The sequence below is a fragment of the Seriola lalandi genome, unplaced genomic scaffold (assembly GCF_002814215.2).
Source record: "Seriola lalandi dorsalis isolate HSWRI2012SDOR001 ecotype SW California unplaced genomic scaffold, Sedor1 jcf7180002054606, whole genome shotgun sequence".
In the NCBI taxonomy this organism is placed as follows: Eukaryota; Metazoa; Chordata; class Actinopteri; order Carangiformes; family Carangidae; genus Seriola; species Seriola lalandi.
This window is the reverse complement of record NW_019525159.1, coordinates 2,037,720-2,050,602: the sequence shown is the minus strand read 5'-3', so window position 1 is coordinate 2,050,602 and position 12,883 is coordinate 2,037,720. Positions and strand designations below refer to the sequence as shown.

Here is a 12,883-nt window from a genome sequence, read left to right as displayed (position 1 = left end):
TTTCAAAGCATTTTTGCTTGTTCTCAGTAAATGTGGATTTGCTGTTGTGTGCCCCTGTATATGAAGTGGCATAAATAGAAAGAAAGAGGGCAGTCCGGTTCTTATTTATGGGTGTGGTTCTATTTTTCTCACCACTGTGTCTATACAGTGCATGTGATGACTTGTTTGCACCTACATATCTGTCTTCTTGGGGTTTAGGAAAATCGTTTGTTTATCTGGTGCTGAAATCAATCCGTGTTTGCCTCTTATAGACACTGTATTAAAATTGATTATATGCAGATAAGATCACCATCAGTCACTGATTAAAATTTCTATGAGGGTTTGTGATGCTCTGCACCAAATCATGGATACATAGAAGAAAAACTCTTTGATTGCAAATAATGCTTGCACAAATATGAAATATTGGAAATTAACAGTAAACATTAAATGAAGCAATAATTGAATAAACAAGGGAAAGGAACAATAGAGAATGTTTTACTGTGTCTGTGGTCTTAACTCCCTCCCTATCCTCTTGTCCACAGGAACTCCGAGCCCTCTGGTGGCCAGCTCCTTCTCTACAACACAGAGTAAGTCCCACCCCACCTTCCTGCTCAAAACAATATATGCATGCAGCACTCCTTCTCATTTCACCATTTTTTTTCTTTTCTGGTATGCTTCAATTTTTGTTAATCTGTTGTTGCTTGGTGCAAATAGTTTCTCTGTAATCCACTGTGATTATACAGATTTCCTACATGAAGCTTCATTATCACCAGGGAATGTCTGAGCAGGATGATTAACATTAGTCTTATTGTACATCTGCATTGTGTTCAGATATAGCTGTGTCCTGTAATGACTGACAACTAAGCATTTGCTGACTCATGCTATTACAAGGTTTTCTTTTGGTGGACAAAGATTGTTGGATAATTTTAAAATGTTTTAATTTAATGATGTAAACATTTTAGCATTTATTATATAGGATACAGTTGGAACAGGCAGGAAATGGGGGGATTTCCGGTGGGTGGGTCGGGGGGGTGGGCATTCAAACTAAGGACATAAAACACAAAATTGTGCAAAAACGTTTGCAGATTACAACACAATTTTCAGGAATGCTCTTGCAAATTGAGCCACTTTGGGCTGCAAAAAATCACAAAAAACAACCTCATCTTGGTGGGACAGACTTTCAGAGTTGCTGTATTCGACAGAGATCCAGTATAGATCAGGGATAATAGAGGCTAGAAGGTGGACAGATGCGCAGTATTTTCATTTTTGCCTCCGACAAAGAGTCAACGCTCTTCTGGGCCTTGTGATTTTTTAGAACCCTACACTTGTGGTGCCTGTGGCATCCAGTTCCAGTTCTACAACAACCTGCTGGAGCACATGCAGTCCCACGCTGGTGAGTCCACGACTACAAATGCATGTTAAGCTCAACAAGGAAACAAATACAGAATGTGAACACACCGTGAGTGGCTGCAATGCATGTGATAACACATAGTCTTTTTTATTGTTTATTGAGGTTTAGGCATAGAATTGTTGTACACAACACAACATTTGCTTAGAGTTCCAAGGAATATATTGTTGTAATGAGGGTTGTTGCAGATCTGGATCTGAGGCTCCTGGATAGGTTTCTTGTTTTCTTACAAAAGCTTAAGTGCATCATACATTTCACCATGTAAACATACAGCAGGCACGTTGTCTTCGGGGTATCTTTTCAATTATTTAATCAATTAGTATATAAAATGTCAGAAATAAAGATCTGAAAGTCATGACAATAATTTAGTCTCACCAACAGTCAAAAAAAACATATAACATATTACTATTGCATATTAATATAACACATTGATTTTACAATGGTATGACAACAAGAATAAAAAGGGAATACCCATATTTGAGAAGCTGTAGCCACAAGATGTTTGGTATTTGTACTTTATCATGTGAATTATATAGTTCACTGGACAGTCCTAAAATTCTATTATCCAGGCTTCACCAATGGAAACAATTTACACTAGCTGATCATTTATGACGAATTTTTGCTGTTTGCTGTTTTTTGCTTCTGGGTTTATTGCTGTGAGACTGAGCTCATCTAATAACATACCAAGCAATATTTGTTGCTGATCTTATTTGAAAAAAAATTTGAAATTCATTTTGTAAACTTGCACAAGTGGTTTTAAGCCACAATTTGTTGATAACAGACTCAGGGAGGCCAAGTAATGTATTTTTGTCCTTTTCTTTTGCTGACAGTTGTTTTTGTTTTTTTTCTTTAATTTTGTGTCATGATTTTATTATTTACATTTTTCTTCACTGGGAACACTAAACACACACTTTCTCCAATGAATTTGCACAATATCGTCACCTCTGCCTGATCCTCCATCTCTCTATCTCCTCAGCTGACAATGAGAACCACACCAAAGGGGACTCTCCCAAAACCTCCTCTGCCTCGGGTCCTCAGGAGCAGCTGTGGAGAGGTTCTCAGGCTCAGGCCCATTCCTCAGTTAAACTACAAATCCAGCCTCAAAGTATCTCCCAGAGAAACCACACACTCAGCCGTAAGTACTACCATCAAATTAGTTATTGTATATATGGAGACATGAAAGGTTGTGTACACCCCTTGACTCTTTTAACTGTTTGTGGTTAGAAATGGGTGTTTTTATGGTCATTTGGTGGTTGGCAGGCATAGCATATAAGCATCAACCACTGTGGTTTGATTCTCGGTGGGGAAATCTGTTGATTGCCATACCCATCTCTCTCCCTGCATTTCCTTTCTGTATCTCTGCTGTATTAGTCAAATAAATGCAAAACAAAACAAATGATTATATTACAATAATATAATTCAAAGGATGTTAGCTATAACCTCTAAATTTCTCTGTTTCAAGTGAATCTTGTCTGTAAAACAAAGTCGTTCCCATGTTAATACCGTCTCTTTATTATTCCCTATGATTGTGTATTTCCATGTGCTTTCTGTGAATATATCAAATTAAAAAACATTAACACTAATTATTTGTCTCACGTTTTGCTCTGCCTTATCCATCCAACTGCTGTTTGTGCTGGCAGAAAATAATGGACTACCTGAAAAGGAGCGACAGCAGGTGGCTGAGCGCCTGTTACGGGTAATGTGTTCAGATCTGAGCATGCTAAATGTGCTTAACAGCAAGGACTTCCTGAAGTTGGCACAGACCCTGGTCGACACGGGTGCTCGTCATGGTGCCTACTCCACCCGTGATGCTCTTGGCAACATGAGTGCCTTGGCACTGCGCCAGCTGCCCCGCATGTACAACCAAGTGAAAGTCAAGGTCACGTGTGCTCTAGGCACCAATGCTTCACTTGGCATCGCTGTCACCTGCCACTCCCAGACAACTGGACCAGATGCTTGCTATGTTCTAACAGCCTACCAGGTGGAGGGGTCGAGACTGAAGCGCTATGTGCTCGGTGTGAGGGAGGCTGAGCTGAGGGAAGGGCCGGAGCAGGTTCACCACTGGGTGCAGAATGTGCTATCTGAGTTTGTGATGTCAGACATTCGCACTGTGTACGTCTCAGAGCCGAGGGTTGGGTCATCGGGTTTCGCAGGATCACCACTGGGTGGCGGTGGCCGGGGGAGAATATGCTTGCGCTGCGCAGGGTGTTCCCTCGGTGCAGTTGTCCAGGCTGTTCTTGGGAAGCGCAGTCTCCAGGCTCGAGGTCTTCATGAGCTGGCCGAGCTTCTCTCAACGTGCAGAGATATTGCCTCCTCCACTACACTGGTACTTCGTGAGGAACAGTGCACCAACACATCCACAAGCACAACTGACGAAGGTACACAGGGCAGCCCCGCACAGTGCCCCACTCCTCCATGCTGGGATCGCATGGCTGAAGCTCTTCTGCAGGTCCATGCCCACTTTGAACAGATTTGTGAAGCTTATGGACGCAGTAAGGCCACGGCTCCACTACTCCAAGGTCTCAACAAGCATCTGCTGGGCACGCTGGCTTGTCTGTTGGCACCTCTGCGCCTGGCTGCTCTGGAGCTCAGCAGCCAAAGGAGACCAACCTTACAGCAGGTGCTGCCCGTCTACCTTCGCTTGGAGAAGTTTTTCACATCCAAAGCAGGAGAGGCTGGAACTGGCACTGCTAGCAAACTCTGCCACTACTTCCTAGAAGCACTCAAGGAAAATTTCAAGGTACTGAACTAGGTTTTGTTGAACTTCTTTTTTTTCAATACTTCAACTGATATGTTTGAACTATTAGGGGAAAAAAGTAAACAAAATTACAAATCTGACAAGACAATTGATGCCAACTTTTAATACTTGATGGTTATTTTAAAAAAGTACCCAGCCCTAGAAAAGGGAACTTTGACATATGATAGTTGAATGCGAGTAGTTTGTTTTATGAAGAACTGAGAGTCAATGAATTGTTTCTCTGTCTCCAGGTTGAACGAGCTCACCAGGTAGCCATGGTCCTGGACCCACAGCTCAAACTGCGTTCAGTGCCAGCATACCAACATGAAGACATAATCTACCGTGCATGCGAAATGGCTGCTGAACCCAGGGATGGAGGTATGACAGGTGGTGGAGGTTCAGGTGGTGAAGAACGCGACACTGATGGTCCACCAACCCCTAAAATAAGCCGCATAGAGGGAGGTGGAAGCAATGGTGGCACCTCGAGGGGGTCATCCTCATCTTGCACAGTGTCCAGTAATGATGACAGTCAGAGCCAAGTTAGACAAGAGATTTTTCAATACCTGGCCGAGCCCCTTGTCCAAGGGACACCTGACCTCTTCCAGTACTGGAGCTCAGCAGTGGGTGACAAGTTCCCCAGGCTTGCTCGCCTGGCACTGTGGCTCCTCGCTGTGCCTGCTGTGGGCATACGCGGTGAGTGTGTGACTGTGTGCGAGCAGAGCCTGGCTATGAAGAGGAGGCAGCAGGTCACTGCTGAGGAAATGAACAAACTCATTTTCCTTCGCTCTAACATGGGCTAGAAGAGAAACCCAACCAACCCTAATCAACCAAACTTTCACCTCCAACGAATGACTCAAGACTATTATTTATATACTGTAGGTTTAGACCAACTGTAAACTTCAATGTGTATGGACATTAAATACTTCTTGAAACAGATATATACAGGAAAACTCACATTGTATAGTTTGCAAACACCCATAAAACGGCTTATTACATATTTTATATGGAGGAAGGACTGTTGTAAAGTACTGTGGACAAAATGTAGGGGTGGAACGTTAACTCTCAAAAGATTGTCCTGGTTGGTACGCCACCCTCGGTATGGGATGCACATGTAAGCAGGATGAGTTTCGGTCTTCTCTTGGCCAGTGATTTGAATTACTCCAGCCTAACAACTAAACTGCTACTAGGCTATAATGCTGTTATTCTCACTGGATGGCAACATTTTCAGGTAAAATCAACTTTCACTGCTTGAAACAACTGTCATAGACCTTTAGAAAATAATCAAACCAGATGAGCAAAGTTGTCAAAGAGGGATGAAGCAGTTAAAAACTGTAGCATATACAATATGTTGAAGAGTTATCATTTTCATTGGTCTATGACAAAAAGGATCAAGTGGTGAATCCTCACTGCCGTTGTACCTCGGACAAGTAAGTGTGCTAGGTTTATGATTTACTGTTATGTACCACTGAAAATGATATGTTTAAGCATATTCAGCCGCAGTGGATATATCTGAGCTTAATCATTATGGCAAATTTTTTGATGGTTGCTTCAGTGGTCTCAAAATGTAGCTGCGGATCATTTGCATGCACTGCACTGCATGCATTTTTTAACCACCAGGGTAAAAAAACACAAAAAAAACAGCTGATTAAACATTAATTCCGATATGATGCATTCCTCCTTGTTTATGTCACAAATTGTAAAGAAAAATCATCCAATGGTTTGTTTTCTTCCTAAAACAAAAGAGATAAAAAGTGTTCTCAAGCTCTTATGCTGCTAGATATGCAAGTCAAATTGCTAGACTTGCACAGAAGGCCGATATTATTAGGTTGACTTAAATGAAGTCATGCTTTTGATTGAGTTTCCTTTACAAATATTTGTTTGGTACATGCACAAAGAGGGCAACATTATATCAGAACCTGTTTGTGGTCAGCTTTTACACTGATTTCATTTAGCCTTACTCTTAGTAAGTAAGTTACTATTATACCTACAACCTTAGCTGGATTGCATCAACAAGGGATTAAGACACATGCTGAATTAATAAATCTTATATTATCCTATAATACTTGATGGTACAACTCAGCCTGCATGTCAGTAAATATACAGTGATAACATCTAGAGGCCACTTTGTTTGGCTGGATGATAGTCTCCAGTGCTGGTAATTCAGGAATTCCACACCACTCAGCTCTGTAAAAAGACACACCTACAGTTGTGTCTATAAGATGCATCAATACACCTCTTTCAACATGGAAGATGTTTTTGCCTGTGCATCGCCCTCAGATAAACAGCAGTAATGTTATTAGCCATCAGTTTGGTAAGCTTGTAGGCAAGGATTTAATTCATAATTGCATAAATCCTTGTGTGGTTGGCCACTGTGTGTTTGTGTGTGTTTGTTTATGTTTATGTATGCGTTTGTTTTCAAAGCTTAACTAGAAAACTTTTCCACAGGAAAGTTAGATTATTATTTTATTTATTATACTTTCCTCATTTATCATTCTAATATAAACATTGTCTTCCTTATGTGCGCTACGAATTTCCATTTTTTTTAAGGCAATAAGCTTTATCATAGGGGCATAGTTTCCGACTTTCACTATTAAAAATGACTGTTGTCATGACTTTCCGACAGTTTATTATTAACAGTAAATTATTTTTCTCTTTGTGAAATCAACGGGATTTTCTCAGGAATGAGTGCACCCAAGCTGGCACCGCCACTTTTTCCTCAATGAACCTAAAACACACCAAACTGTGACCTCAATGCCGAGGTATGTACTGAACCGTGACTTTTGTGAAACGTTCCACCCCAAATGCAGTTGGTGCCACTTGCAACAAACGAAGAAAAAAAGAAAAAAGAAAAAGGATCACTGAGGGTTATTTCTTTCAGGACGAAACAAATTCTGCCAGTACATTCACTAAGTCAACACTTGCATACTAATGAAGTCAAGTTATTTATTTTTTTATGGATTCTAGAATACATTTACGTGAGCTAATACCTCCTAAAATGACTTGGATGAATGGAAGTTATACTGTAAAATTTGTTTGTTGCCTCTGGTACTAATCAGTCAGATACTAGTTTGTCATCTGTGTTTTTGGGCCTTAAGTCTCTTTCATGCGATCACCTTAAACCCCTCAGTCAGAGCCAACATCATGCCTTTATATTGCTGTTCAATGGCCTTCGTTTCACCATCTTTTCTAAAGCTTGTAGTTTTTTTTTTTGTTTTTATTTCACTCCTGTAGAAGGGACTTAATGACTGATGGTTGGAAACAGTGCCCTCTAGTGGTCAAATGTGGACTTAAAAAAAAAAAAAATGTGGGCAACTGTGGTATTTGACAAGTGCTTTATTCTAATGTTCCCAAGTTTTAAAAAGGTTGAACTGATGAGCATGCATGCTTTTAGAGTCTCATTTCACTTTGTAAGACAGGTCAGGAATAATTTCAACAATAACACACCCAAGCACAAGTATCCACTGTATTAAACATGTACTGAAATGACTCAGTAGCAGATTAGAAATCACATTTGCAGGTCTTTGTATTGGAACAGCCGCATAAATCAATACTAATGTTATGACATAAACATCAGGATTTGGAATTTAGTTATCATACTATTTTGTGGTGCAGTTAGAATATTGTGTTTTGATTCTAAAGGCTGCAGTACCGTTCAATGACTTGACGGCTCCACATGAATGAACAGGGAATGTCTCTACCTGCTTGACTAGAGTTGACTTTTTTTTTTTTTGTTGTTGGTTTTTTTTTCACTTTTTTTTCGCAGAAGCTATATCACCTACTCCTGATTTAAATGTTTAACACTCATAGTCGAATCATGTTTTCCAGCTTTAGGCTGCAGTGCAACTCAAGGTGCTGCTACATTATATTTCTGCCCAACGAATACTTCTCAGCCTCACAATCGTTTCGGTGTAAGCCTCTACGGTGGAGAAATTTAAGCATCCACTTCCTGTTAACCTGCGATCTCCTCCGATCAAAGTTCACCGTTTTCAACTTTGACCTTGCAGATGTGCATGGCCAATAGAAAACACTGACACACTGTACCTTGAAATGGAGAAGTCACTGTTCTAACGCTGTGTCATCATCTTGTTTTGTTCAATATCACACTAACAAGACTACAAACTGCAGCATCACCCTCGTGGAATGTTTGCAGTTTGTAATCGCTCTGATCGACGTTTATTTATCACCCACATTGGAGTTGTGTGACATCACATCTGTTTTCGGGGCTGAGTGCGGAACAGTTTTGTTCAAAATAAGGTGAATGTGACTGTACCTTTCAGTTGTAAGGGCACAGGGAGTAGGAAGTCAGTGCACTGCACACGGGAAATTAAAGGGCATTGGAGCAAACGGTGTAGTGAACAAAAATAAATATAAGGTCTTAAATTATGTTTATGTCTCACAACTACATGATGTTTTTTAAAAGACTGTAGCTCTCCTTACCTCCACTAACAGCTTTGATTTTAGAAATGTTTTTCTCTCCTTAATGGGTTTTTAAAAAACATATGTTTTTTTTATTTAGGTTCTCAGAAGGAATTATAATTATGTCTGGGTTGATTTGGTTATCTAACAATTTAACACACTTTATCTGTTTTTCCTCTTGGGGAAAATGGCTTGATTCAGTGTAACCCAGACATCACTGCATTGTGATAATTTGCATTCCTGAAATCAATATGTATACTGCTGTTTTCAAACTGATTTATGTTACACATTTATATTTTGGTAGAAAAAAAAAAGAAAATTGCTGTAAATTATATTTTAAATTTAATTTTTTAAGTACCAATCCAATGTTTTACCTCAGTACAGAGAAGGTAATGTTGTAATTTAGTGATTGGAAATCAGCTGTTCATACAAAAATTAACTTTGGTCAGAGAAGTAGTCGAAATACTGTACATTGGTTTGCGGTATTAGCAGTGATCCTCGATTGAACTGATGAAGGGATTTTTCTTACAGTTTTTAAATACATATTTTAAATAGGATATGCTCTGGGACAAAATGCCATCGTTGACGTAATGATGTCAACTTAATTTTACTTAGAAATAGCATTCTTTTTGTTGATTAAATGAGAATTATATCTAAGATATGCATGCTTTTAATAAGAGTACTGATATATAAAGTTATAAGCCAGTGTTTCTCATCAGATGGAAGTGAATCATGTTGGCTCTGAGTAGAAGTTACCTTAAGACGCTCATCATGAGATAGAGAAGTGACCCCGCACTGAATTTTAACCTTTTCAAGGTGGGAGTATCGATGCTGATCATGGGTTGGTGTTTATGGGCTGACATCATCCATTTTCAGAGGATGTATTGTGTAAATACAAGAGAACTGCTGTTTTTATGCCACAAGGGGGCGCCTTCATTTCAGAGATACAGTAGGGAGCACCAATAACATTATACCTCTTTTTTCTACAGTAGCATTTCAAAAGGTTTTGATATGATAGAAAACTCAACTTAGATACTGTTATTAGAAAACTGAAATCAGCTGTAAGTTTTATTTTGTTTCAGGATTTTAACTTATTCAGATAATAAAAGTTCACTTGTAAAATATGGTATAAGGATGCTAACATGGAGATCAGTTTTAACTATGGATTATAGTCTGTATTATCAATTCAGGTTAAGAAATTAGTGTTGCTTTCATCCTATTTTACAGGCATTTCTTCCTTTTATACTCTGCTAAAATGCAAAAAATGTGTTTTGATTCTATTCATTTTGTCTTTTTTATCGCACTTTGGCAGCAGATTCCTGTGTAGATTCAAATCTGAGTTGTCTTATTAGTAAGCCTAATTTATACTTTTGTAGCAACACTATTTTTATATAATGGCAAAGAAAGGGTTCAATGTCTTTTTTTGTTTTGTTTTTCCTGTGTCATATATGGCAGCGCTGTTCAATGTTTCTTGAATACATTACCCACTGTAGTATGTGATGTGTGAATAAACTCCAAATCTGTGTCAAACTGTTGTGTACATGCTGTTAGACGAATGGTAGCTGCCTGTGTGTATGTTTGTGTTGAGAAAGGGAGGATGCTTAAGAATCTGGAAAGTATTTTAATGCCACGAAGTCCAGCTTTATCCCTGTTAAAGTGTGTATTCAACAGTTAGAGTTAAAGCTCTTACTCTTCTCTTCCAGTCAAGGGGTGAAGTTTAATGTTTAGAAAAGCAGCTTCTGTATTTATGAATCGTGAGAACTTGATAAGATATTTGAATACCTTCCTGTAAATTGAGGCTGGTTGCTTATTTTCAGTATGAATGAGGACTCCCACCTAGAGAGAAATAAAGCAGAGGGAGAGACGGAGGGCCTCAAACACATGTAAACGGGAAAGAGGCCTTATATAAGGGCAGAGCGATTGAAGACTCACACATGGGGAGTGAGTATACAGAGGCTGCTTAGAGGTGCGTGCAAAGGGTTCCCCAGGGGCTACGGATAGGGCAAAAGAGCGAGGGAGTGAGACAGAAGGAGGGAAAGAGCGAGCAAGTGTTCATCACAGCCTGCTGTCTTTCTTCCTCCTCTCACACCCGGGTCAGTCGGCCCCCGAGGTGCAGCAGTCTGCAGCCATGCAGAAACACCCGCACTCTTGTCTCCTCCGCTGCTCCCTACTCCGAGAGCTGCCTATCAAAGCCTAATTTGCAGCACATGCGTCCCAAGTTTGCTTGCCCCACTTTTCCTCCACTGCCCCAGCGACCCCCTCACCCAAACACATACACACACATACACACAAACTGCAACAACCTCCTCCCTTCCTCCACACCCTGCTGCTGAAGGTGACGTTTTTCCACAAGCTATTACTACAGTGAGATGCTAAGTTTGTTTTTACTTTTGCCCACCAAGTGTTTGTGAGCCGGCCCTCATTTTCAGTCATTTAGGAAAGCAAAATGTGGGGAAAACAACCCACCCACTGCTCAATTGCTTCCGTTTCGTTCTGGGTTACGGACCTGTACAGTTGCAGATCAGCTCTTTCTCAGAGAAAGTGAGTAGGAGCTTGTGAGGCTGCAAGCACACAAATCATAAAGGCAGCATATATAGATTTTCTTTAGATGCCATTGTTCAAGTTCTAAAAACTATGGATTTGGACTTTTGCATTGGGACTGTGATAAATGCAGCAGAGGCTGGATGTGAAGGGGTTTCCCTCTGTGTGCCAGTATATGACCACTAGGTGGCAGTATCTGACTTTTTATCAGTTACAATAATGGCATCACCTGTGCAATATAATGAATCCAGTCCAGCAACACTACAAATAAGGCCTCAGAAATGACCAAACTACCAAAATAAAACATTAAGGAATTCTGGATTACTTCATACCCCCCCAGGTGCTGCTTTTATTGTGCTCACTGCTCGAGTGGAAACACTAACTGTCATGCTCCAGGCAGCCCAGCTTAGGCTGTAAAGAGAGGACAGTCTCTCTGCCTTCAGAATATGGGAGGCCAAGATGTTTTGGGACAAGCTGTGACTTTCAAACACAGCCAGACATCCATCCAACAATCCAGAACGCTTTGCTTTAATGTTGTCTTCTGTGCTTGTGTTTACAGAGTTACAAAGTATATTCACTATACATAACATATGTTGTTTGTGTCATGAGATGAACGAAACTTATATTCCTACATATGGGAAGTTTCTGAGCTGGAAGATTTGGTTTTTTTTTTTTGGACAATGAGAGGAATCCAGGACACACGAGGAAATGCCCTGACAGCAGGAAAACATGTAAACACTTCAAGAAGTGGATAGTGAGTCAAGTTTATAGCTGTGAGTCAATGAGCTACTATGCATGACTGTACCCACATCCCCTCATGTTTAGCATTTGCAAGACTCCACTTAAACATTTGTCAGTGTGGATGTTTAGCTTTTTGACAATGACCCATTGAGAGAAAAAAAAAAAAAAAGTCTGCCTCTGAAGCTGATTGTTTTGTTTTACCAAGTAAAGCACATGTAGCCGTCCAACTGCATTTACAGTAACAGAGAAAGTTCTGTAGACTTCCCTTTGCCCTTGGCTGTTACACAACTAAAAGGGGCGTCCAGGTTTCGTTTTCCAAGCCCAAATCAGGCGGCGCCATGCAGCTTTGCTCCCACCTCTGGCATTGACAAGGTTGGCACCTTCACCCCTGCCCAACCAATGGCCATCACAGCTGTCCCGACTTGTCTGCTCAGTGAGCGTTGGAGGGACAGGGAAGGACAGGCGGAAGGAAGTGTTCTCATCCTCCTCTCCTTGTCCTGTATGGAGGACCCGGTGGCACCAGCACTGTAGTTTCTCCTGCTCAGCAGGTGCTGACTTTTATCAGTAGTGACATGAATGTACAGAACTGCCAGGGCACATCCACCCAGTTGCTGTCAGGTGTCGTTCCCGCTAACACTCCACCTAGCCCCTGACCTCACAGGCACCCGGTGCGCCTGTCGGTTCGCCTGCCTGCTCTGCACCCTCTGCACACCTGCGCAGACACACATATATACTCATGCACGCACATTACACACTGACTCAGATTGAAGTCTTTTCCCACAGTAGGCCGAAAAGATCGAGTTTATGGCTTCTCTTGCACCTCCCAGAGATGCTGGGCTGTGCGAAAGCCTCATAAGATACAATATGATAACTACATGATGATGCCTTCACTGGCACAAATGATGAGAATCCAGGTTTTTTTTTTTTTTTTTTTTGACTCCCCATGGGTTCCATCCCACAGGTGCTGGCAACTTCCTCCCTGAAACAAAGAGCACACAGTGTGTGAAGCTCATGATGAGGAATTTCACTGCCTATTACAGTAGGCAGAGCAGCATTTGAAT

At 40.8% G+C, this 12,883-nt stretch overlaps 1 protein-coding gene across 5 annotated transcripts in view; it reads left to right on the top strand.

Moving 5' to 3' along the window:
• Positions 1 to 10,070, top strand: part of znf618 (zinc finger protein 618) — a 32,675-nt gene extending 22,605 nt beyond the window's left edge. For 4 of the 5 annotated variants that reach the window (XM_087177469.1, XM_087177467.1, XM_087177471.1 and 1 more), the window contains 5 exons: positions 522 to 566; positions 1,295 to 1,372; positions 2,364 to 2,522; positions 3,028 to 4,127; positions 4,376 to 10,070. In XM_087177469.1, coding sequence (XP_087033595.1) covers positions 522 to 566; positions 1,295 to 1,372; positions 2,364 to 2,522; positions 3,028 to 4,127; positions 4,376 to 4,924 — 1,931 coding nt within the window. In that variant the 3' untranslated portion in view covers positions 4,925 to 10,070. The remainder of the gene's footprint in view (positions 1 to 521; positions 567 to 1,294; positions 1,373 to 2,363; positions 2,523 to 3,027; positions 4,128 to 4,375) is intronic. The other variant, XM_087177470.1, reaches the window with a different exon arrangement.
• The last annotated feature ends 2,813 nt before the right edge of the window (positions 10,071 to 12,883 follow it).